Below are 23,322 nucleotides of genomic sequence, written 5' to 3' on the forward strand. Positions count from 1 at the left end.
AACATTACACCTGTGCCCCACCTATACCTGCTCTCTAGGAGTTCTTGATTCTGCTGTACCAAATAAATCTTGAGAAAAGAAGTTTCTAATATGGCAACGCTGGGAAAAAAAAACCCCAAAACATTTTAATAGCCAGTGAGTTCTCTGGCAAAGACAGTGTTATCAAATGGGTAGCTACAGCTCAGCTGCATGCCATCAGCACAATCCCAGATGCACGGTTCCGGATGGCAGGAAGTTCACCAGAGCAAAGGCCACGCTGGAAAAGCCTTGGCCTCCAGCCAGCACAGTCCAAGATGATAGAAACACTGAACAGGAAGGGGATGGAAAGAGAGCATCCTCCAGCTTCTCTGGTTCTGTGCCTCTCCTGGATTTAATAATTTTACATAGTTTTGCCACCAGATTTTTTTTTTTTTTTCTTTTCTTTCTAATCTTACCCTTGAAATGCTTGCAAACCCTGGATGATATCAAAACAACTAACCACAGCAAAGGACAAGAATAATCAAAGCAAATACCTCCTTGCAGGCCACTTCCTAGGCTTCCAGCTGGGAAACCCAGGTGAAATTGTAGGAAATTACAGTTCTTTATGTAGCCCTCATGGCTGTCATCTTTTGCTTGATAGAGCCCTGATAATGTGAATTTCTCCAAGGTCTTGAGTCAACCAAATGCAAGTCCATGGTCAGTGCTGACCTCACATTATTAATTTAAGATGCAATTAAAAGAATTATATGTTCACATTTATTTCAAGAAGATATCAGTCTTCATCCTATAATCTTTTATGTTTCCCCTGGTTCAAGCACACCACCCTGTCCAACATGGAAACTTTGCAAATGCGGGCTTGTGGGAAGTCATTTCTATAAAGCTCAAAGGAGTCTTACAAATGGCACAACCAAGAAAGACCTGGCTCACTTCTGTACCTTGTTGCTTTGGTGTCTCACAAACCAACGGGTGAACCTCAAAACACTTGCCAGTTCTAGTTACCCAAGTTTGTCAATAAACTTACATGACAGAACTCACGAGACTGAAGGAATGGCAAATATTCCCCAGGGTGTTTAAGTGTGACAGTGTAGGAAGAGATAACCGATGGCACTGCACTGGAAGTAGCTGTACACAAACAGACTTTGTGGACAAAACAACTTCACTGCAAAGTTTAACAGCTCAACCTAAGCTGTTGCTTCAATGTTATTCAACTCCACCTTCACTTGTAGCAGACTGGAAAACAGGAGTTGGTAGAGCACATGAAACGCAACTGTAATAACACCCATCTGGGCAGTAAAAACAGTTAAGGGAAACAAACCCTTAAACAAATCAGTTACATCTGCTGGAATATGTCTCTCCATGTCTTGTATTTCTAATAGGGTAAGAAATTTCTGAAATTTTATTCCAGCCAATCTAAGTCTGCACTCAGCAGGAGCTTGCCTGTTAAGGTCTCTGTATTTGACCCAATGCATCTTGCATATTTGCTTGTGATCCCAGACAGAACAGAAAAGATGAGCAAAAGTTAAAAATAGACCATCACAGATTTGTCACTAGAACTTTTATGAACTTTGTAGCTTGGCCAAGAACCAAGAAACTTTCTAGCTTTTTTTCTATACACTTGTGTCCTGATCCCTTCTTGAGAGAGCATAGCCCTTTCCTTTTTTTTTTTTTTTTTTTTTTTTAAGTAATTTCTAGCATTTTTTAAAAGTTCTCCTTATAGACTGGCAGATGCAAAGAACTCTTCTTCCGTCTACCCATATTTGTATTAGAATCCTGCAACTCATTTTGTCCAAGCCAGCTTGAGGGTTTGAGTCCCAAAGAATGATTTTTAACTGCTAAGAATTGACTGTTACCTCTTTTCAGACCTTCTTCTTTGATTTGTTTCAAAGGAGAGGGACCAAACTCTTCCTCCACAGGCCGGAACATCCTTTTGACCAGGACACTGCTACTAGAATATACAAAACAGGGACCATGTCACAGTAAAACTGTACTCACAGCAGAAGAGGAGACAACAGCAGCAGTCACAACTCACTTTGTACTCTGGCAGATACACCCACTAGCTACTCAAGTAGCACCAAAAGCAGAAACTGCAAGGATTTAGCTTTTGATGCTTATCTGAACTACAGAGGCCTCTTAAATTGCAGAGACTGACTGGCTGGGACAGGTGACAGGAAAATATGTTCTGATGTTGCACACTAATTTGAAAACCCCAAAGGCCCTTAACTGTCTAAATATTGAGGGAAGGGAGTGGTTATTGCTTGATGCAATAAACCCATTTGTTTCTCAAATTCCATTGTAAACCTTATGAAGAATATTAGCTTCAGAAAGAAAAAAAAAGGACCTCATGTTTTCAAGAAAATGTAAACTGCAATTGCTCAGCCACTCCCTACCACAGGTCACTTTTTTCAGGTTTATGGGAGTGTAGTTATGTTACTGCAGAATCTCAGACTTGAGAGTGTTCACTTGAAGATTCAAGCAACTTACAAAAGTATGGGGCTGGCACACAGTGTGGGCTGAAGTTCAGCCACCCATATTAAACCCTTATTTCATGGCACCCTCTAACTGTTAGAGGGACTTTCATCAATTCTTCCAGTCCACCCAAAGTCAGATAGGGCATACTCCCATTTCCAACCCTCTCCTTCCCTGGTTCTCTGTTCTCTTTCTGCCTTTCTCTTCTGGCACATGGCCCATGGCCCATTCTCTCTGCAGTTCCTGTATTTGTTGCATACACGTGCGTGCACTGCTAAACAGCTTTCAGGAATGCAGTGAAGTTCAGTGCTTCAATAAAAAGCTTCCTGGTTTCTAAATTATTTGAGAACCTTTATGCTTATATAGATGGCACTTCATTGTCAAATAAATTGTCCTGTCCCTGTATTGAACTTTGAGACCCTTTTACTTGGAAATGTGTTAAAACAAAGACATAAAAAGCAGACAGTTTACATGGGAGAACATGAGGGAAGGGGGACAAAGGGGGTCAGTTTTATCTGATCTCATATTTTCTATTGACTTTCTATCAATTCAAACTGTTAACTGCAAAGCTTGTGAAACAATAAATATCTTACCCTTCTCTCTCGTCATCTGTATTATAGTAAACCTAGAAGGATGGAAATAAAAATCAATTATTCCCAAAACTCAGACACTTGCTTAACAGAAAAACTTCAAAAGGGAGAAAAGATAACAAGTGTTTAGCAGTTAGTCATGTTTAAAACCCCTTTTTTCTTCTATAAAACACAAACACCTCTAGTTCTGTCACCTGGTAGAAATGTGGCTTAGAGAAACTGCTGTTTGAACATCATCTAGTGGAAATATATCAAAGTTTATTTGAGAGACATTACCCTCTTCCCTGGTTTATATAATTTCCCCAATTATTTTACAATACTCTAAATCAGATCACTACTCACCTAAATTACCCCTAATACAGTTTAAGCCACAACACTCACAAGCTTTTATATGTATTTAATAGCGTCTGAAAACCTAATTAAACTATAAAGGACAAGATTAAACTACAGGCCTAATGGAAATACAATTACTAATGGTACAGCTGAACATTTTTCGCACAGGCTGTGGGCAGGAGCCCAAGTCCAGTTTTGTGTAAACCCACATAGCTCAGACTCACCGGGACTGAATTTACAACAGCAGCAAATGCAGCCGACAGTAGCAGGGGTGGTATAAAATCACAGTCTGTTTCCAACATTCTACAGAACAGTCAGCAGAACTCCTCACAGCACGCTCACACTGCAGGTCTGCACCAACAAGCGCACCAGCCCTGCCGCTGCTGAGCTGCGGTGCAAGCGCAGGGTGGAAGCACAGGGCACAGCAGCCCATCCTGCAGGGCAGGGCAAGCCACCCCAGGCAGGTCTCCAGCACTGGTGCTGGCAAGACTCAGAGCACACTCACCTCTCACTCTGAACCTTCAATTCTGAACCTGTGCAATGAAAATAGCTCAGAGGTGTGTGTGTGCAAAGCTGAGGTCTGTAACTACGAGTTACAGCAATAAAAGACATGGCTGAACATTGCCTGAGAGCTAGGAAATGGGGATATCTTCCAGTTAGTTTAGAAAATTATTTACAGGATTATATACACTAAGGAATGCTTCCACCGTTTCCTGTTTTGAAACAAATCCACATTCCGGTTTGAAAGCCATGAGGACAGAAGGTACCCAACACTGCTATGTGAGTGGGAGTCTTTCCAGTTTGGAGAGTAAGCCAGTGACAGCTGCGATTACAATGTCTGCGCTCTTTGTGCCTTGCACAACCACAATTCTCACCGCTTCAAAATAATTGACAATTCCAACATTCAGTTTCATTTCATCTTCCTCATTTTATTATTTTTTAGGTAGATGCATATTAAATTTCCTCATCAACTATTTGTCTTTATAAACACATGCATAAAGGTCTCATTCTACTCTGAGATGTTAATAAATAACACGTTCATAGTAAAAAAGTTGTCAGAGCTGACCCTCCAGTTCAGGTTTTCAAGTTCCCAGCAGGCAATAAAGTAGAAGAGTGAAGTCAGGAAAAACTTCCTTATGTTTATTAGTGATAACTGCCAATACTGAGAATTAACATTAGTATGATGGAGTTTTACTTGGAAGAGTGAAAATATTTTTTTCAAGGAATTTCCAGATCTCTAGGTGATGCCGACAGAAAATGGGTAGAGTGTTCAGTGACCCTGCTCTTGACCTTCCTACACGTGTAAGAGCTTGGTCTTTGTTTTCAGCTGTGACAAGGAGGGGGATCTCTGCCACCACAAGATGGCACTTCATTTCACCAAGCCAAAGAGTGCACTAAAAACCAGATTGTTTCAGTCGCAAATCAACCTTACATTTAAAAGTAAAAGAATGACAACACTGTAACAAAACCAAACTAGTCAGTTGTCAAAGAAGTATAAACTCCTTCGCACCCAGAACTCAGAAAGGTACATCTTACTTGTGAGGTTTTCTATGAATGATGTGCCAAAATTGCATTTTACCAAAACGAGAGCTGAAACAAGCGGCCCCCAGGAACAGTGATTTTTTATCCCTAAAACCTGCTCCAGATCAGAGGCAGCCAGGTGGCAAGTGGGCATCTGCTCACCTCATTATTTCCTACCTGTCCAGTTCTTTGTAGGTTTCCAAAGTGAACATCCGGTATGAAGAGAACTGGCTGGGAATCCAGGTCAGCCATTGTTTTGAAGAAGGTGATATCACTCTTTTTCTGCAGAGGGAGTGCACTCAACTTCCCTTCAGCTGCTAGGTAATCACAAAGCACAGGGTTGTGAAAGGAGGTACGTTAAGCGTGACTTAGCCCCAGACCAGAAAGGCCCCTGTCACTCACCGTTATTACATGAGGCTTGGGATGCCTGGCCTTTGCCTTTTTTCCTGTTCTGCTTTCTCTCCTCATCTCGGATTTTCCTCTCTGCTCCCTGGTGCAAAAAAGACAACTCACAGATATTAGCCAAAAAGGAACCACTGTGAGCATTGTACTCTGCAATGCCTGGAACTACAGCAACAGACACACAGAAATGCTAAAAGAGAAACTGGTTATTTCATTGAAGACACCTCTGTTGAGAAGATACCACACCGGATCACCTGTGCCTGAGACTCAGCTGGCACATCCAGTAGCTCCGAGGGCTGCAGAGAGCAAGGGAAACACATCCGCATGTTGGTCTGAAGGAGCCAGGGCAGGCAGTGTGCAGTCTGTAGCCAGCACAACTTGTGCAAAGGGCATCCCAAGCCCAGTGTCTCTGCAACGGACAGAGTGCTCAGGCCAAACATTTTGTGTATGTAATGGCATAAAACACCTGCAGGATTGCTATCATTTTACATGTCTGTGCTGAGATCTTCCCTAAACTCTCCTCCACCCACTTTGTCGGGGGTGGGGCATTGCTCCACTGTAGCCAGCTGCGCAGAGCCTTTGACAGTCCAAAAAGGCTCTGCTGACAGCTTGCCAACATTGCAAGGGTTCTTACAGAAAAATACACGCATTTCAAACCGGGAGAAGCTCTCCAGAAATAGGAAAGCAATGTAGCACTGCCCTATTAGGCACCAGAAACTACTGGGAAGTTGCAGGCTTCTGTTATGTAAATATACTCTCAACAAGTTTAAAAAATAAAACTTGTTATTGACATAAAAAGCAGCAACACCTCCTTTGAAGTTCTCCTAATTTACTTTATAAATAATACCCATCACATTGTGAAGGGTAATGAAGATCCATATGCTCCCAGACAGTTGGCATGCAAGATTACAGAATTTTATTCCAAATTAAAATTAGAAGTTTCTTGAATAGAAAGGGAGGGGAGGGAAGCAAGGAAAGCAAAAAATACCGACTCAAGATGGCAAAATTCACACAATGAGTCAATGAACCAAGTTTAAAAAGAGTGCAAGGAAAGATGTACTCCTGGATGTGATCTATCAGTAGATTTCAACGGGCTGAAAGAGCTGGAGGAAGAAATAGCCCTTTAGTAAAACATGAATGTGTCAAACGGAAACACTGCCTCCAGACCAGGTCCCAGTGCAGTTGTCACTCACCAAGCTCAACCACAGAAGCCAAAGGATTCAGAGTTGTGCACTTATCAAAATTGTTTCTAGAGGTACATTTGTAATCTTTAAAGCCACCTGTTCTTCCTAAGCAAGGAGCAAAATTACACGTCACAGCCACTGTTCAACAAAAAACACATCTTGAAAAACCTCTGCTGCACCAAGGGCTCTGCCCTGCCAGGTGCCACAGCCCTGCCTGCCACTCGGTGCTGCCGCTCTGCTGCTCACAGGGAACGGGATGAACCCCCAAAGCATTTCATACACGGCAACAAGGGCGAGTCTCCTGTCGGGAAAGCGGAAACTGAGGGCGACCCAGCCTTTTATACATAATAAAAAATGCATGTTTTCCTGATTTTCTGTAATATTCTTTGTAACCATCAAGTTGGTGATGCTTCAAAGCTTTCTCTTCATTCATTCAAGGGAACACACCCCAAGATCTCTGGGGTGCAGGCAATCCCTGAGCTGGGCAGTCATTTCCATCCACCAGTTACTGTCTGTGCCACAGCCTCTTCACAAGTGTGGCAACTGCAATACCCACAAAACTACCTACCAGCCCTTCTGAGCTTGGAACAACCCAGATGTCAGGGGTCAGCCAAGCCTACAGGATGGACGTCACCATCACAGGGATGAGACCACAAAACGATTTTTGCATACTAGAGCCTTTCTGCTGCATACTTTTAATAGCTGAGCCATCTGACACATACCTAATAAACCACAGTTTGCACATCACTTTAGGACAGAAGAAATAACCCTCTTACAGGGGACTACAAACCATACTGTGACCAGTGAAATAATGAAATGAGTTCTTAATTTTTTCACTGATATCTGGGCTTTGTATAAATTCAAGGAGTGCTTCTGCTACTAATTATTAAAAAAATGCAGCCTACGAATTTCAGATGATTCAAAGTATTTTCTTCCTAATTCCTCAACTCATATAGACTTAAGTCTTGCATTCTAGCTCCAGCCTGATAAAGCCCTTGCCCTCAAAAGGACCACTCCCATCACACACTCTCAAGTGTGTACACTTGCTTCTAGTTCCAGGATAAAGAATTTCACATCTCGTTGGGCAGGCACATAGACACTAGTCTTCATCTCTCCAAAGCTGAAGATTAATAGGCAATTAGAGTTGCTCAATACTCTATGATAGTCCATTTTTCTCTATGATATTCCACAGCAGAAATAAGGATGCAAAAACTGCATATATTTCAAAAAACACGTTTTGGGGTTTTTTTAAAGATTAAAGAAAACTGGATTAATTTATTTTATTTTGGATCAATGTTATGGTATTTGCCAGGTCAAGTTCTGCTTCTTTTCAGTAAAGATAATCAAAGATATAGAAAATCAAGTAGCTCTGAAGTCCTAGTTCTTTCATATAGAGTGGCTAAAGCATTGTGCAATATATAAATAGGCCTGGTAGCAAGTTTCCCTGACAACCTACTTAGGGAATAAAAATTATATAATCTCATAATGCAGCATCAGTGATCTGCACATGATAAAAAGACTGCAAGGGAAGAGAATTAGCACTGAGAAAAGAAGATGTGGACTATAACAAATGCTTTGAAGATTGTCTACTGAAAAACAAACGTGGACAAAAGATTGGAGAACAAAGAGGGAGTAAGGTAGATTTGTTAAGTAACATTTACAGCCTTTGCAGCATTTATCTCCATACATTTATATCCCAAAAGACATGCTGGATGTGAGTTGGTGTTGCTCTCAAATTTATATGTAAACTAATGTTAAAATCAAGGATAAATACTAAAATTATATATAATATGTACCACTTAGCTAAATGCAGTTTTATTTCTTCAAAGATAACTCTTTCCACAACAGTTATGCTGTGTTGCAGCTACAAGACATTAATTTGTCAGTGAATGTTCTTAAAAACTGGACACTTCCACCTGTGATTTTTCTAAGGGAATATACAAATACACCTACTGGTCCTAAAGAGGCACCACCATTGCAGAAAGAAACATTTGTAATAACACCTCAGGCACAGAAACATTTTTTCTTCCGTGTTCCAAATTGAAAAACATTTCATACTTAGGTGGGAGGAATTTACTGTGCAGTTCCACTATTCCAGGTGATTGTAATAGATCAGGTTCTTTTCTCAACAGCTTCTCTTTGAGGCTGTCAGATTGGGGCATAAAAGTGCAGTTCACACTTTCAGAATTTATAGAGATCATTATACATTTGCTGGGGTTTTTCTTAATGTTCCTATAGTACCTCTTTAATTGATCATGACAAGAAGGTGGGCAATAAATAACAGTCTCAGCTTCATGGCCTTTCCCAAAAAGGAGCAGGCTTTGTCCCTGTCACTGGAGGGAGAGTCACATGCTAGCAAGAGAAACTGAACCATTTAGCACCACCTTAACCAGAGCCAGGAGTTCATTTTGACATCTTGGAAAGAAGAGGATACCCAGCCACACCAGCTACCTTCCTCTGAGCATGATGAATTCTCCCGATGCCACCAGCAAGTGGAAATTCTCCAAACATTTATTTATTTACAAAAGCCCTGTGACAAAGGGATGTTGGTCAAGATCTGGCAGCATAAGTTTGGGGAGAAGCAAGAAATCATCTCTTACCAAGTGCCAATTAGCACAAACTGTCATGCCAATTGACCTTGATAATTTTCATTCGCTCAAGGCATTTTCACACCCACATTAACTTCAGAAGTTCTACATGTGTGTATACATCTATATTAAACAGATACATAGCCCATTATCAATACCCTTGAGCCCTTTGGTTCCCACTTCCAATACCTTTTTGATGCGTATAACACTTTAACTACCTCTGTGATCCTTCCTTCTACTTTGAGACAGTTTTGCTTAATAGACTCAACATTCACTTCCTGCCTTCTAGTCTGGATATTTGAAGCTCCAATTAAGCCAATAGATGCAATGAACATGTATTATTCAAAATCTCCACCAGTTGTACCTAGAGGTCACCCTTGATGAGTTTGTGCTCTGAATTTCCTTCCTTTTTTTAAAATGATTAATTTTTTTCTGACGGCTCTTCAGAAACAGGTAGATGAAAACGACTTGTTACTTTGATAGTTACTGAGCTTTTAACATCCATCTGTAACTCCAAATCTCTCAATATTCGACATTCAAAGTTACAATCAAAAGCACAGCATTTTGGCTGCAAGAAGACCTCAGCGAATACATTTACATTCATTACTTCCAAAGATTTTCCTCCACTAACACAACTGACTGATTAGCCCTCAAGATCTCGTTGTCAAGACAGCAACAAGGGAATGAACTGAAAAGGGGGAAGGAGCTGCAACACAGAGACCTGAAGCAGTTGAACTCTTACCCTTTCCATTAAAAAGTTAATGTTACGTTTTGCCTGGGGCATGGCCTTTTTGTCTTTCTATTCCCACCTGTAGGATGGCAAGACTAATTTGGATAAATTTCCAAGTCACTTAAATAGATGTAGGCTCCTGAATCCCTGAACCTTGACTAGAATCCAGGCATCAGCTCCCCTATGAGAGATCTTTCTCAGCATGGAGAAAGTCATCTGCTGGCAGATGCTAAACAAAACGGAAAAGTGGTCACATTCTCTTCAAAGAATCATCACTGACATTTCTGAGCGACTGTTTCTACCTGGTGATATACAGCTGATCATGACACTGTCTAGTTCATTCAGGTATGATCTATGTCTGGATGCTGAAACATCTTACTAGTTTCCACACAAGGGCAGTCGTATCTACAGCAAAAAACCCGAAATTTCACTAAAGAGGGTGTGAACGCACACAAAAAATAGTCACTGAATTACAAAATGGGAATGGCTAATATATTTTTGTATTTTACTTTTGATAAGAAAATCCTAGCAACATAAGAGCTTCTGAAATAACTGTTTATAAGCAAAGCAGGGGGGAAATCCATCAGCTGCATCACTGGAATTTGCTGTTTTCCACTTCATCATAAATGGGAGCTTGGCAGACCCCCCCTGAAAAGTGCATTTTTATATCAGAGAAACTGACATGAAGTTTACGTGTTATCTATCCTGGCTATGAGTTAGAAGGGATGACATCAGCAGCCTGCCACCAGCAGCCTGTGATCAGCACTGACCTTCTAAATAAGAGATCTCTGCATTTGCACTATTACCTTTTTGATATTCCAGAATCATGACCTATAACATGCTGCCCTTAAACAGTCACAAGTTGAGGAATCAGGGCCAAAAAGCCTGCAAAGCAGTAAAATAATTACATGATAATCAGTTAGATTTGTGATACAGCTGGTCCAAAATGCTAGGATGAAATACAATTCTTTACGGAAAGAAACAACATTTAATTAGGTCTAAAATACAGCAACAACAAACTGCCTAACAAGATTCCTTCTTCACCTATGGGAATGTGCTTTCCACTTACCTTGTCACAAAAAACCTTGATCTGGCAGTAGGCTCGGTGGATAGGTTTATTGCTGCGGTTGTTGTAGCTGTAAGTATCAATCTGAATCATCAAAGGAAGCCCTTTTACTCCTTTTTGAGAGGAGAAGTCTGTGCTCAAGCAATTCACTGTGATGAAAATCTGTGTGCCAGAGAGATTACTTTTTAAAATGTGGTGCAAACAACAATTAAACTTCCAGAAATACATGACCAAAAAACTGGAAAATAAAATAATATTCAGCTATGATTCACGCTCTGGCAATTCACACATTTATCCTTCCTCCACTTCTGTCCAGCAAAGACACTCCCATGCTGGAAAGGATAAACTTGAAAGCCATATATTGGTACTTCAGTTTGGATCAGAAGCTCACATTTGAGGTGAATAATTTGGTTGTCCCAACTTACCATGCTTTGCTTCACACCAGAGCTCAGAATACATGGACTGGATTCTTTTTGGAAGAGCCAGACCAGAAAGATATGTCATAGGAGCACTCCAGCTGCTCACAGTTGCTTAGCTCATGGGAACTGACTAAAGATAACCTGAGATAAAACCTCCTAAAAGTGCCTCACGTGGATGTCAGGTCTTTAGCCCTTACTTGTTCCACTCTACAAACCTGCTCTGTATATTTGTGCTATTTGTTAATACAGATCATTTTAGTTCATCCTTTCCAGCTGCCTTAGGTATGGCTTGTTCATCTGACATTCAAATTCAGTGAGATAAAAATAAACTCTACTCTCTTTTTTATTTTAAAATTTTTCTTCACACTTTTATCAACACTACTGCTTTCTCCATCTCGTTAATAGATAGTCCCGTGTTTCACTTTAAGGGCCCTTCACTGTCTTTCCTCAGTTTTAAAGATGCATCTCACCCTGTCTTTCAAACTGGGAAGGAATTTTTCAAATATTCATAAAATTACTCCCTACCTCTCTTCTCAGAAGTTCTTTGTTACACAGCATCCACAAAACTTGGCATTGCATTCAGAGAATCACAGAATCCTCTGAGCTGGAAGGAACTCAGAAGCATCATCAGGTCCAGCTCATAAAGTGAATGGCCCATCCAGGGATGGAACTCCCAGCCTTGGCATTATGCTTTAACCAACACAGCCAGCAAGTCTCCTGCTTGCCTGTGCTTCAGAAATCCATCTCTTGCCCTCCTTCTACAAAAAAAACTTACAACTTGATAGCTATTAATCATCTCCCTCTCTTTAACTCAACTGGCACCATGGGACAAGGTCTGTTTCATCTGTACAGGACCTGAGAGAAGGGTCTCCCACCACCAAAGTCTCCCAAGGACTATTCTGATGTAAAGCAAGCACTATGAACTGAAATACCACTGATAGCTTTCAGTAAGATGGCGTGCATAAAACTCAAGGGATGGAACTAATTTAACTAATTTAAAAATCTAATTTTCAGCCCAGTGAGGAATATGTGCATTGCATAACAATTTGGGGCAAATGTGTATTAACCTGATTGTACTTTTCATTTGCCCTCAGTTTAAAAAGCAACAACAAAACATCAAGCAAAACCCCAAAAGTGTCAACCAAGGAAAAGGACTAAGAAAACTGGCAGTGCATATCTCCAGAACCAGGAGGATGTAAAACGTGCTCCAGAAAAATGAAGACACTCAGGAAAGAAGAGATCTGAAACTGATCTCTCAGCCTGATGCACACCTCACCAGGCAGAGAGGAGAAGGCAGCAGCCCCTGGGGTCTGGGAGGATTCCTGAAGGAAGAGCATAAAGGACATCCCCCCTCCACCCCAAACAGGGAAAATAAACCAACAGTGTGAGTAACCAGAATGCAACATCCCTAAGAAAGACAGCTGAGAATAAAGAAGGGCTCCAGCAGGGCTGGTGAGGGATACTTTACCCTCCTGGCAGAAGTTAACTTTACAGTCAGGGTCTTTATGATGGAGCCAGAGCAGCTTGTTTGCCTGACTGAGCTAATGGTCCCTCCTTTCTGCTTCTGATTGTATCACAGAGCTGCATTTACAAATGAAATAGTTGAACTTTAACTGTGGAGAGAAGAGGGAGGCAGGGAAAGGCCCTAGGTGAAACTCTGATTTTGAAGCTGATAGCGTTATTTCTGTTTCAAATTACAAGCTGATCTCCAGCTCCAAAGATAAGTATAGACACAGTGAATACACCTTTGAAATATGACAGCCTGAATTTTCATTTGCCTTCGGAATCGTTTATTGTGCCAGGGCAATGGTTTAAAGTGTGTGTGAACACACAGCAGTGGAATGAAGTCTAGCATAAAGCAGAATCTGGTCTCCCTATATTTTAGCCCATAGTTCTGCACAGGGATTTTCCTAAATGTATGTTCAAACTTGAGAAGACGTGCAGGCTTTGCATCTACCTAGCAGTTTGTACATCTCCCACGCTTGCTGCACACTCAGCTGAGAAGCAAAAAAAGATCTCATCCCACCTTAATCAACTACATACACTGTGTCATCTCTTTCACTGCCTCCACAATCACAGAGCAGAGTAGGAGCGGCTGGAGAAGACAAGGTTTATGGTTTCAAGAGTCCCCATACAGCAGTAACAGATTATTCAGCATGAATAGCAGATAGATGCTGTAACACTCAGTAACTTGTCCTGACACTGTAATACATCAGGATCTCTCTGAGGAGCAATGATTGTACATTCATGCACATAAAGTGTGCTACACTTTCTGTCGTATCATTAGCACCTCACAGATAGACAGATGGATTCGAATTAACACAGATCATTCCTACTGGGGAAATTTTATGTCTCCATGCAATGTTCTATTAGCTTTCCTGTAAAGCACCACACTGATTCTGGATTTGGAAAACATGTGGGTGTATAGAGGGAAAGGGAAGAGGACATAGGTTCTGTTACTTATTTTAGGGTCTTTTTTTCTGTTTGCATGATTTAAGATTTGCACCAGTGCAGCATACTGCTATGGTGAAGGGGACCTAGAGAAACACTTGGACTCTATGAAGGGGACAAAAATCCCCTTCTCTCTCTCCTGCTCTGCCCAAAAATCACCTCCCCAAAGCAGTGACCAGCTCTGAGCAGCACTGATTTCAGCCATTTGTCCAAGCACAGTCTGCTTTGCCCTATGCAACACTCACTTCCCTCTCTTCCCAGCCCGTCCCTAATGCATGTACTCCCACTCTGACGAGACAAGGGGCAAAACTGTTCCATGGGCAGTCACAAAAAGGAATGCTGCTCTACTTTTCTTAGAAGATACCCAGATTTGTCTCTTTTGCTGTGGTCTTTTGCACTGTAGAATTAATGTGGTTAGAAAATGTAGAGTTAAATAGAAATTACAGTGGCAGGAAGAGAAATTACTGTTTCCCTCCCAAGCCCTGTCTACACTTGTCTTAGAACGATATTAATAAAAGTGACTATGATTACACCCAAATTCAGATACAACCTTTTTTTTTTTTTTCTTGTGCAAACTGGATTTTAGCAATGTTTTGCTATCTGGAACACATTGTACAATTGTCATTATAGTGATGTCTGGTTTTCTTTAATGTCAGCATATCTTAGATTAGAGCAATTAATGACAGAGTTCCACCCATCTAGTCTCCAGCCCAGGCGTGCCATTAGCAATTAAATACTAATTTGGGGAAACATTTGGTGCTGAGAAAGTTTCACAAGTGGCCTAATGTAACGACAACTCCGTTTGTTATAGAGCATGTCTTGAAAAAGCACTGTCTTCTGGGGACAACACTCCTCCACAGTGTAGCTGCTATTATGAGAATTGCTGTTTGTTAAATACTGCAGCATAATTAGGGACATACAAGACACAAACACAGTAAGCTGCCTTAGGAGAAAGCAAGGCTCAGAAGTGCATTTCCCTTTTTATCATTTAATTCAGCCAACATGACTCCTGCTGCGGTCTCTTAGCTTATACACTAAAGGTCTACAGTTACGAAACTTCTAATATAAGCCTTTTATTACTATTTACATTTCTGCCTCCCATTGTCTCAGAAATTGCCAAGGGCAGAAAGGAGGGAAGAGTGCATTACAGCACAAAATAAGAAACTTAAAGCAATTTCTCTATCAAATACTGGCAACACACAGAACCCAGGTGGGGTCTCTTAAAAGCCTGCTTTAAAAGGTTTCTCCCTTCAGACAACAAAGAGTTAAATGACTGGTCTCTCTCAAATGACTAACATCAATCCCATCATTCCTGGTATACACAGAAAGTGTGGGTTTATAGTTTCTCCTACCAGCCGTTACCTTATAAATCCCACACAAAGGTAAGACCTTTGTTTTATTTCAATACAAATGTCTCCAGCAAATGTTTACACTACTCTTTTGAAGCTTCCTCAACCCACGCCACACCCTGGCAACTACATAAAAATGCCATTTGCTTTGAATCCCAGATGCATACTTACCAAGCCATTTGTATACACTGAATTTCAACATTATGTGGTGCCACAGGTTAACTCTTCTCTAATATATACACGTGTGTGTGCATGTCTTGCATCTATATATACACTCATATATATATGCACACTTGCACACACAGACATGGTTTATTAAAGTAGCTGCTGAGTCTAATCCTATATAATTTCTGCTCTTAACTCCCCAAAATGAAGCATCTTTTCCTTCAACCTTTAGATTTTTAGAGTAGACATTAATTTCCTTCCTAATTAAATTAAATTTGATGCAACTTGAGAAGGAAATTCACAATTAAGAAAAAAAAAATCTTATACTAGTCAAAGCCTGTCCTAAGTATCACTAAAAATGTTTAAGAAACATGCATTGTCACAATACAAATTACTGCTAGAGATAGTGCTGCTCTATAAGCTTGATTTTACCATTGTACCCACTGGAACTGGAGCTCACTTTGGCCTACAATATCCAAGAACCTAATCCTGCAAATCACTCACTCTTTGAAAACAGCTTATTACTGTATGAGCTATGCCAAAACTCATTAAATAACTGGAAAGGTTCCCAGAGGCTTCAGCATACTTTGGATTGAAGATCTACATTTCGGTTAAATATAGCAGGATGGTGATTGCACGCAAGTATACACAACAATTGCTCAGCACACAACTCCTGCACTCACTAAAATCATCTCACTCATCTGCCAGCACCTGCCTGAATAACACAGCCACAAACATGTCTGTTTATTGCATGTCCAAGTTGCAGTGCTTAGCAGAAATCTATAATCTCTTGATATCAATGCAAACTGTCTCTTCAGGGTGACTTTTTTTGTTAGCAACTGTTCGTTGCAGTTGTATATTTGATTTTAAGGCTAAAAAGTACTTTCAATTAATTGTTTCAGAAGTAACACCATCATAGCCAACTTAAATGAGCCAAGTACCTATCAGAGAGAAGACATATCTCAAGGAGCTAGTATGGTTTATGACAAATATATCATCCTTTAACCAAGAGAATTATGTCTCTTTAATCACTTTTCTTGAAAACTAACTTCTGTCAGCGCTAACACTGCAAACAGAGGTGAAAGTCTATCAGAAATGAAGCTGAGCTCTGTTCAAGAGCCTCCACTGAAACTTTGTGAACTGGCCAGATGCTACAGCAAAATCTTCTACAGGGCAACAGCAAGGCAACTACGTAGTTTCTAGCAAATTATAAAGGCACTTTTAAAAGACAGTTAAAAAGTCAGCCAGTTCTTGTTAATTGTTGTTTGTTTCCTAATCTTTTTTTAAAGAACTCCTTTAAAAATACCAAACATAGCATTTGGGTTCAACCAAAGGGAGACAACGAATCACCTTACCCATAAATGTTACATATTTACAATAGAATTAAATATGGGAGGGAAACAAAGATGGATTGTACAGAACTGTTCTTCTCTTCCTACCCCTGGACCCATACAGCACATTTTTGTCTTAAGAAAGCACTGAGTTTGACATGGCTCTAGAGCTTTCCCCTCATTTCCCTGAATCCTGCTGTGTGCCACAAGCCCCACAGTGACCTCTAGATAACAGCCCCAGCAGAAAAGGATGTTGCTCTAGAAAACGGTAAGGATGTGCCAGGGCTGACTCTGCTCTGCCTGAAGGCAAGAGGACTGCTGCTGTCAACCAGGCACGGCAGAGGAAACACTAGCAGAGTGATGTTTCTGAGTTTGGTGCTATTTCCTTAGCCCACAGAAAGCAATAGCGCAATTATTCCACATCCTGACGTGCACCGTACAGGATTCCCTTTCCATTGACTTGCTCTGCCAAGCAGCAGTTGGAAGATGATGCACAAAGCATGGTGAACTGGAGCCAACAGCCCAGTTCCACTGACATTACTGGGACAACAGAGGGAGGCCTCTGCCTGTACCCTCTGGATTCCTGTCTGTTCCACTACGACCCACATGAGACGCTGCCTTCCCAACCCTTAGGCAGGTTTACCGGTAGCTGGCAGATTCTGGCTGCCACGCCCATTCTCCTACACCCTCACCCTGAAGGGCTGTGAGAGGAAGGCCTGCTCTGCCTGTGTGTGAGGAAAGGTCTGACTTCAAATGAGGAAAATTTTGGCTTTAAATTAGCTGCCATCCAGGTGGAGTAAAACAGCGAGAAATCTGATGCTCAAGGTAGGTCTCCTAAATGTGGGATTTAGTTTCCCCAGACAGGTAGGTATATTTGGTTAGGTGATTTCTACTGCTTCTGTTTGATTTTCCACATCACTTCCCAGTGCACTTCCAACAAGAAGATTGTTTTCTTTGCTTCTTCCAAGGCCAGTAGGGTGCTTCATTACATCCCATCTCAGAGGCCTTGGAAAGAACTGTTGTGTGACTTCGAAAAAAAAGGCTTTTGTTCCTCTGAGGGGGTTAAGTTTTAATCTTGAAATTGTGGTGAAAATGAAAAACAATACTGAACAGAAACAATGGAGCCAGTTGAAAGATCATCATTCAAAAAGCTTAGGAAAAGGGAGTCTGTAATTATGCCTTGGAATTCTTCATTTCCCATGGATGAGGTAATTGCTGGAGAAAAAACAGCCTTCGGTGACGTGCCTCAGAACCCACAGCTTTCCAACACCGCAGGGGCATCCTATGGGAATCCCCAGACCCAGTGCAACCAGTTATTGTATTATACTTTCCAACAGGAGCAAACATGTACACATACATGTGTGGGGAGGGAAACACTTTAGTGCAGACGAGGTGATAAGCTTCCACAAACAATCTGATTTATGCTTGATAGCCAAACACTAAAGCATGATATTAATCCTCTTTTATCAATATATTTACAGTTCAAGCTCCTAAAAGATCAGATATATAATACCCCCAAAATAAATATTCATAAGCAAATTTTCATTTTAATAACTATTTCCTGCAGAAATACAAGCAGCTGCAATGCCACTCCTAACACTTTTTTAATCCAGTAGGAGTCTTTATTTTAAAATCTTAGCTTGTTGGGTGGTTTTGGGGGGGTTGTTTGTTTGTTTTGTTTTGTTTTTTTCAGTGATCATTGCAAAAGTTGTGTTCTTAATGTTCTGGCATCCAAGGCAAGAGCCAGGTGAATGGTGTAAGATCAGAACAAAATGTCCGAGGTTAATACCTGACATTAGTGGATGTGACTTCCTTGTTCCTAGATCAACATGGGTGTCTTGCTAAGTCTGACTTGAAGCTGCAAATGCAAATGTCTTAGGGAAGTGCCAGCCCTAGTAGTGCTTCTGTAAAGGTCCTTGAGAAAGACTGCTGGTGTTGGAGATCCCAAATCGGTATTTCCTTGCACAGTGATCACACAACCATTGCCTGTTGTGACGGCAGAGGACAACCTACAGCTGTATTTTGAAATGGAAACACATAATAGGGAAATATCTGGGGTGGTGGAAATGTAATCACTACATGAGTAAATACAGCACCATTAGCAACTGGGCCAAGTACAACTCTCTTTATCAAAGCCTGCTTTTGAAAGAGCTGGGTGATTTTCAGAACTATTGTCTTTTCTTTTAAGATGTGCATCAGAGATGAAAATCCCTGTTACTATAAACAGGCAGCACCTTCAGTCAGGGAGTCAGGACATCGAGTGTTAATGCTACCACTCAGTTTCCATACAAGTTCTCAGAGGACTCACTCTGAGGATGCAATCTCTCTAATGCTGCTAGAAATACAGTGGGCAATTGTGCACGAAGATGTTTTTGTATTTGAAAGATTCATAGCTTTACTTGAGCATTGGAGATTTTGTATTCAACATGAAAACAGTATCAGGAGTTTGCCAGCTCAGTGTTTGCTGTTTATTAACTCTACATCCCCAAGAGTACTGCATTACCCCCACTCATTTTACACAGCCTATTTCCCTTGTTGTTTGCTTTCCGGGGGCCAACTTCTTCTTTTAATTACCGACAGTTTTTCATTTCTCCCACACCAGTCCATGAAGCTGAAACATTCTGACAGCCTTTGTACAACCTTATCTGTAAGAAACTAGTTAAGCTGTTCTGATGTCCTGGTTTATGATATCCACTTAACAGTCACATTCCTGAATGAAAAACCCCATGCCTGAGGGTACCTCACGATTTAAAAAAAACAACAAAAAAAAGCCAAACAAAAAAAAATCCTCAGTCCTCAAAAATACTTTCATTCCCAATTGCAAAGACAGTCTGTGTAGCAATATAAAAAATAATAACACCAACACAAGGGAAGGCATAGTCTAACTTAGAGAATATTGATTATTGGAAATACTTATAGTGTAGAAAGGAAGTTGATAATTTAGAGAAAGAAAACACTCAGCTTGTGTCTTACACATGCCTTTGCAAATAGGAAAAAATCTTTTACTGTTTCTCAGGCTGGGCACCTACCAACAAGCCCTCTTATTTGTCAGAAAGGAGAGAAGTGGGACAGCACCTAACAACGGATGGTACTTATAAAGAGATGCCATCTGCATGGGTTTTCCTCACCTTTGCCTCCTCATTGACATCCCAAGTAAAGGACACAGCATTGAATGCAATTTCTTCAATATTCCCAATGGTATTAAAACTCTCCTTGTAATCAGCTGTAAGAAAAAAAAACAAGAGTCATGAAAAAATTTGAACTTTCTGTTTTACAATTCTTAAGCTGGGTTGTCTAGTGCATGAAAACTACCTCTTGTATTGTTTATGATTAATTATGAATAATCTTAATTGCAAAGAGGTAATATCATGCAACCTGAGTCTTATGCATAGTATATCACTAGCTAACGTTCTTGCAAAATATTGTTGGCTCTCAAAAAGGAGTAAGTGTGACTCTACTGGCAATGAGTCGGTGCCTTCATTAGCTTGGCCAAGGAATGGCCAAAACTGGAAAATTAACTGAAAATTACTGAAGCATTTAAAGGGACTGTTCCAACCTTGGTATTAAAAAAAAACATGGTAAATCCTAAAGAAGAAAGAAGCTTTCTAAAAGTCTAAGAGCTATGACTGGAGGAAATCATCAGTGTGCCTTTCAACTTTCCCAGGAATTACTGCATTGGAAGCTGGATTAATATTTATATATTATTAAAAACAAAATAAAAAACCTACAAAAATCCAAACCAACACAAAACCACAAAGATCCTTTTTCCAAAGTGTGTTCACTACTAAAACAGCAAATAAACAAACAAAAAACATTTTTAGTTTGTCTGACTACAAAATCTTCACCTTCTTCTCACTTCTTCCCCACAAGCTGTAATTATCATCAATAAACCAGCATTTTGGAAGGAATGAAAAGCAAAAGGGAGGAAGATTTCAAAGCTGACTAAACCTCCCACAAAACCAGTAAGGGTGGTAAACTGTGTAAAACAGACAACTCCCAAGTCTTCTTTATAATATAAAGGAACAAGCACTGCTCTTCTCTCACTTTGCTGGGCAGTTTAACACATTTTCTTTTCAATGACAGATTAAGAGAGATACCAGGTAATATCTGCTTGATTAAAGGAACTTCCAGATAGTTCACACTAATGGAATAACTCTCTCTGGGATAAACATTTCCTAAGATTCCCTCGAGGGTTGTAATTGGACTCAGTGCCAGAGGGCTGAGATTACACACCTGATCTAAAGTTTGCCCAAATCTGTGCTTCAGAAGTGTGTTTTGTAATCAGTTATAGAAAGTGTAATTTTTGTATTCTGTGAAACACACAAATGGCTTCAATATTCATTCCTTTTGCCTAAACTGTCAGTCTCTAAAAAATAATTTCTAGGTAATAACTGCTTTGAAACCATTTATAACAAAAACCATTTCTGCAAGAAGAATTAGTTCAGGTTTGGGACAGGCAATCAGTATACTTTTCTCTGATTTGAAACACAAGAATGCTAGCATCTCACTGGGCAAATAAAATTGTGTCCCTGGGACACATGAATGATTTTGGATACAGTAAAAAAAAAAAAAAAAAAATCACTGTTCATACTGTAGGAGCAGCATGAGATATTTGGTGATGTAGCAAATTAACAAAGTGTTTGAGAGGGCAGGCAGGCTTTTCATTCTCACCTTGAACTCAGATCTCCTTTCTAACTGAAGTCATTGGCTTCACTATCTAAATTCAGTGTGGGGATGCAAATGAGAGGAATTAGAAGACACATAAGTAGTTTAAAATGCATGGGCACACATCCACCCACCTCTTAAATTTATGATTCACCAGAAAGTGCCTCGTGCAACTGACTGCTGCATATGGGCGTGCTGTGTAGGTGCACTTTGGAAAGACACGAACAAGATGTCTCGTAAAGACACATGTTTTTTTTGTCTTAAAAGGCTGTCAGAACCTCACATCCCACCAACCCTTCCCTTCTCTCAACACATGCCTCTCCTTTAATTGTTATACACAAATCTCATGGAGTGCCTATGTGACACTGTTAAAAAGCAGAAGTGCATCCTATTCCCCTCAATTTACAGGCAATTAAAGAAGGATCCCCAGTTGATTAAGAAAGCATTTACACCTCAGAATATCTGAAAGCTGTTAGAGTGACTACAACTTTTCCTTTTCTCCTGCTGTGAGTTACCAGAAAGAGAAAATCAGGGTTGTTCAATATGCAAAAAATAGCTGCACTGGATTTATTTCCTGTTTTGTTACATAAATTGCATATTAAACAACGGCAAATTTTTAATGTTAAACATTAATCATGCATTACATGTCATTGCATACTTTTGTATTGTCCACATAAATAATACAAACTATCCTGAAAAAACAAAACAACCAAGGGCAAGTTTCTTTGGAGCACAAAGCTTCCATACCCACTCTTCATATTTGAACATCTTCCAGTACGTCAAATTATTGTAGTTATTCTAAATAATCAATATCCACTGCAATAAAGTATTGTATTCTTTATTTGACATTATTTTAAAAGAAAAAGCTAGTGATCCAATGTCATAGCACTGTAAAAATACAGCTGTTTTCCCCCTGCCCCCTTATTCCTCCTAAAAAAAAGTAAACATGTACCTTACTCCTTCTTCAGAAAAAAACATTACAGTATATAGCCTAAATTTTGGAAAATACCTTACCTTCTTGCTTAATAACTCTCAGAGCCTCAGGTTTATTCCTCAAGCACTAAGGACTTGAATACATGTAAGTACATGCTTATCTTATTAATATCAATGCATCTTCAGACCTGACGGCACCTAATCCATTGAAGCATCCTTCCTCCCAGGAGGTGCACCAGCCAGTACACAAAACAAATTAAAGCAGTGACCCCTGTGTGTCTGGAGTGAAGCAGCAAGCCACTATTTCCTCTGATGTCCAGAATATAACTGCAGGCCAGAAAGCAGCCAGACAGATCCCTGCCACCATGGAAAGCAGCACAAGCATAGTCCCACTGCCCACCTGAGATCCGAACAGCTGGAACCCAGAACTAGAGCATCCCAAATTAATTTGATCCTCTGCCTGCTAAGGACTACATCATGCTCTAGATTAAAAGTGCAATCATAAACAATTAAAAAGCATTTACAGATATTAAACATGCTACAAACATCAAATTAAAATAAGAGCAACATCTATGAACTGGTGAAGCAGAGTTATGGACACTTTTCTTTGTTAACTATGCAGGGCCTGGACATTAAACCAGTATTAGAGAACTCCTTCTGAATTTTTAATATAAAGGGAAATCTTCATAGAGCCAATCAATATAATTTTGCATGAAAGGGACCCCTGGCGGTTATCTGGTTCAAGCAGGGCAAACTTCAAATTTGGATTAAGTTGCTCAGTTAGATAATTTGATAATAAAACTAGAAGATTTTGCTAAAAGCAGCTTGATACTTGTATGGGAAAAATAATTGGGAGTCATTCTGGACTAATAAACCAGTTAGCCATAATGCAAGTGCCAAAATAAATGAAATGTACTTCTGAAATGCCATACTTGTAAGACTTATGGCTATATTTCAGTTGTTCTCAAGAAAACACTACTGAGCAACATTTAGGTCTTTTTTTTTTTCTGAAAACTGAGGTGAACCATGTTACAGCTCTTATATCTGACAAGAAGGGCTGTATCAGTAAGTCTTACTACACTGTGCTTTGCTCATGTTTGCAGTGCAAATAAAGAATATGCACTAGAGTGCCTCAAAAGTCAGTGCAGAG

At 40.2% G+C, this 23,322-nt stretch overlaps 1 protein-coding gene across 4 annotated transcripts in view; it reads right to left on the reverse strand.

Moving 5' to 3' along the window:
- Positions 1-23,322, reverse strand: part of GRHL2 (grainyhead like transcription factor 2) — a 66,412-nt gene that overhangs the window by 14,490 nt on the left and 28,600 nt on the right. For 2 of the 4 annotated variants that reach the window (XM_040083330.2, XM_040083304.2), the window contains exons 8-13: positions 19,703-19,797; positions 10,863-11,021; positions 5,292-5,379; positions 5,067-5,206; positions 3,039-3,070; positions 1,830-1,924 (exon numbers count right to left, since the gene is read on the reverse strand). In XM_040083330.2, coding sequence (XP_039939264.1) covers positions 1,830-1,924; positions 3,039-3,070; positions 5,067-5,206; positions 5,292-5,379; positions 10,863-11,021; positions 19,703-19,797 — 609 coding nt within the window. The remainder of the gene's footprint in view (positions 1-1,829; positions 1,925-3,038; positions 3,071-5,066; positions 5,207-5,291; positions 5,380-10,862; positions 11,022-19,702; positions 19,798-23,322) is intronic. The other 2 variants (XM_040083313.2, XM_040083322.2) reach the window with 2 other exon arrangements.

This window comes from Hirundo rustica, chromosome 1 (assembly GCF_015227805.2).
Source record: "Hirundo rustica isolate bHirRus1 chromosome 1, bHirRus1.pri.v3, whole genome shotgun sequence".
NCBI lineage: Eukaryota > Metazoa > Chordata > Aves > Passeriformes > Hirundinidae > Hirundo > Hirundo rustica.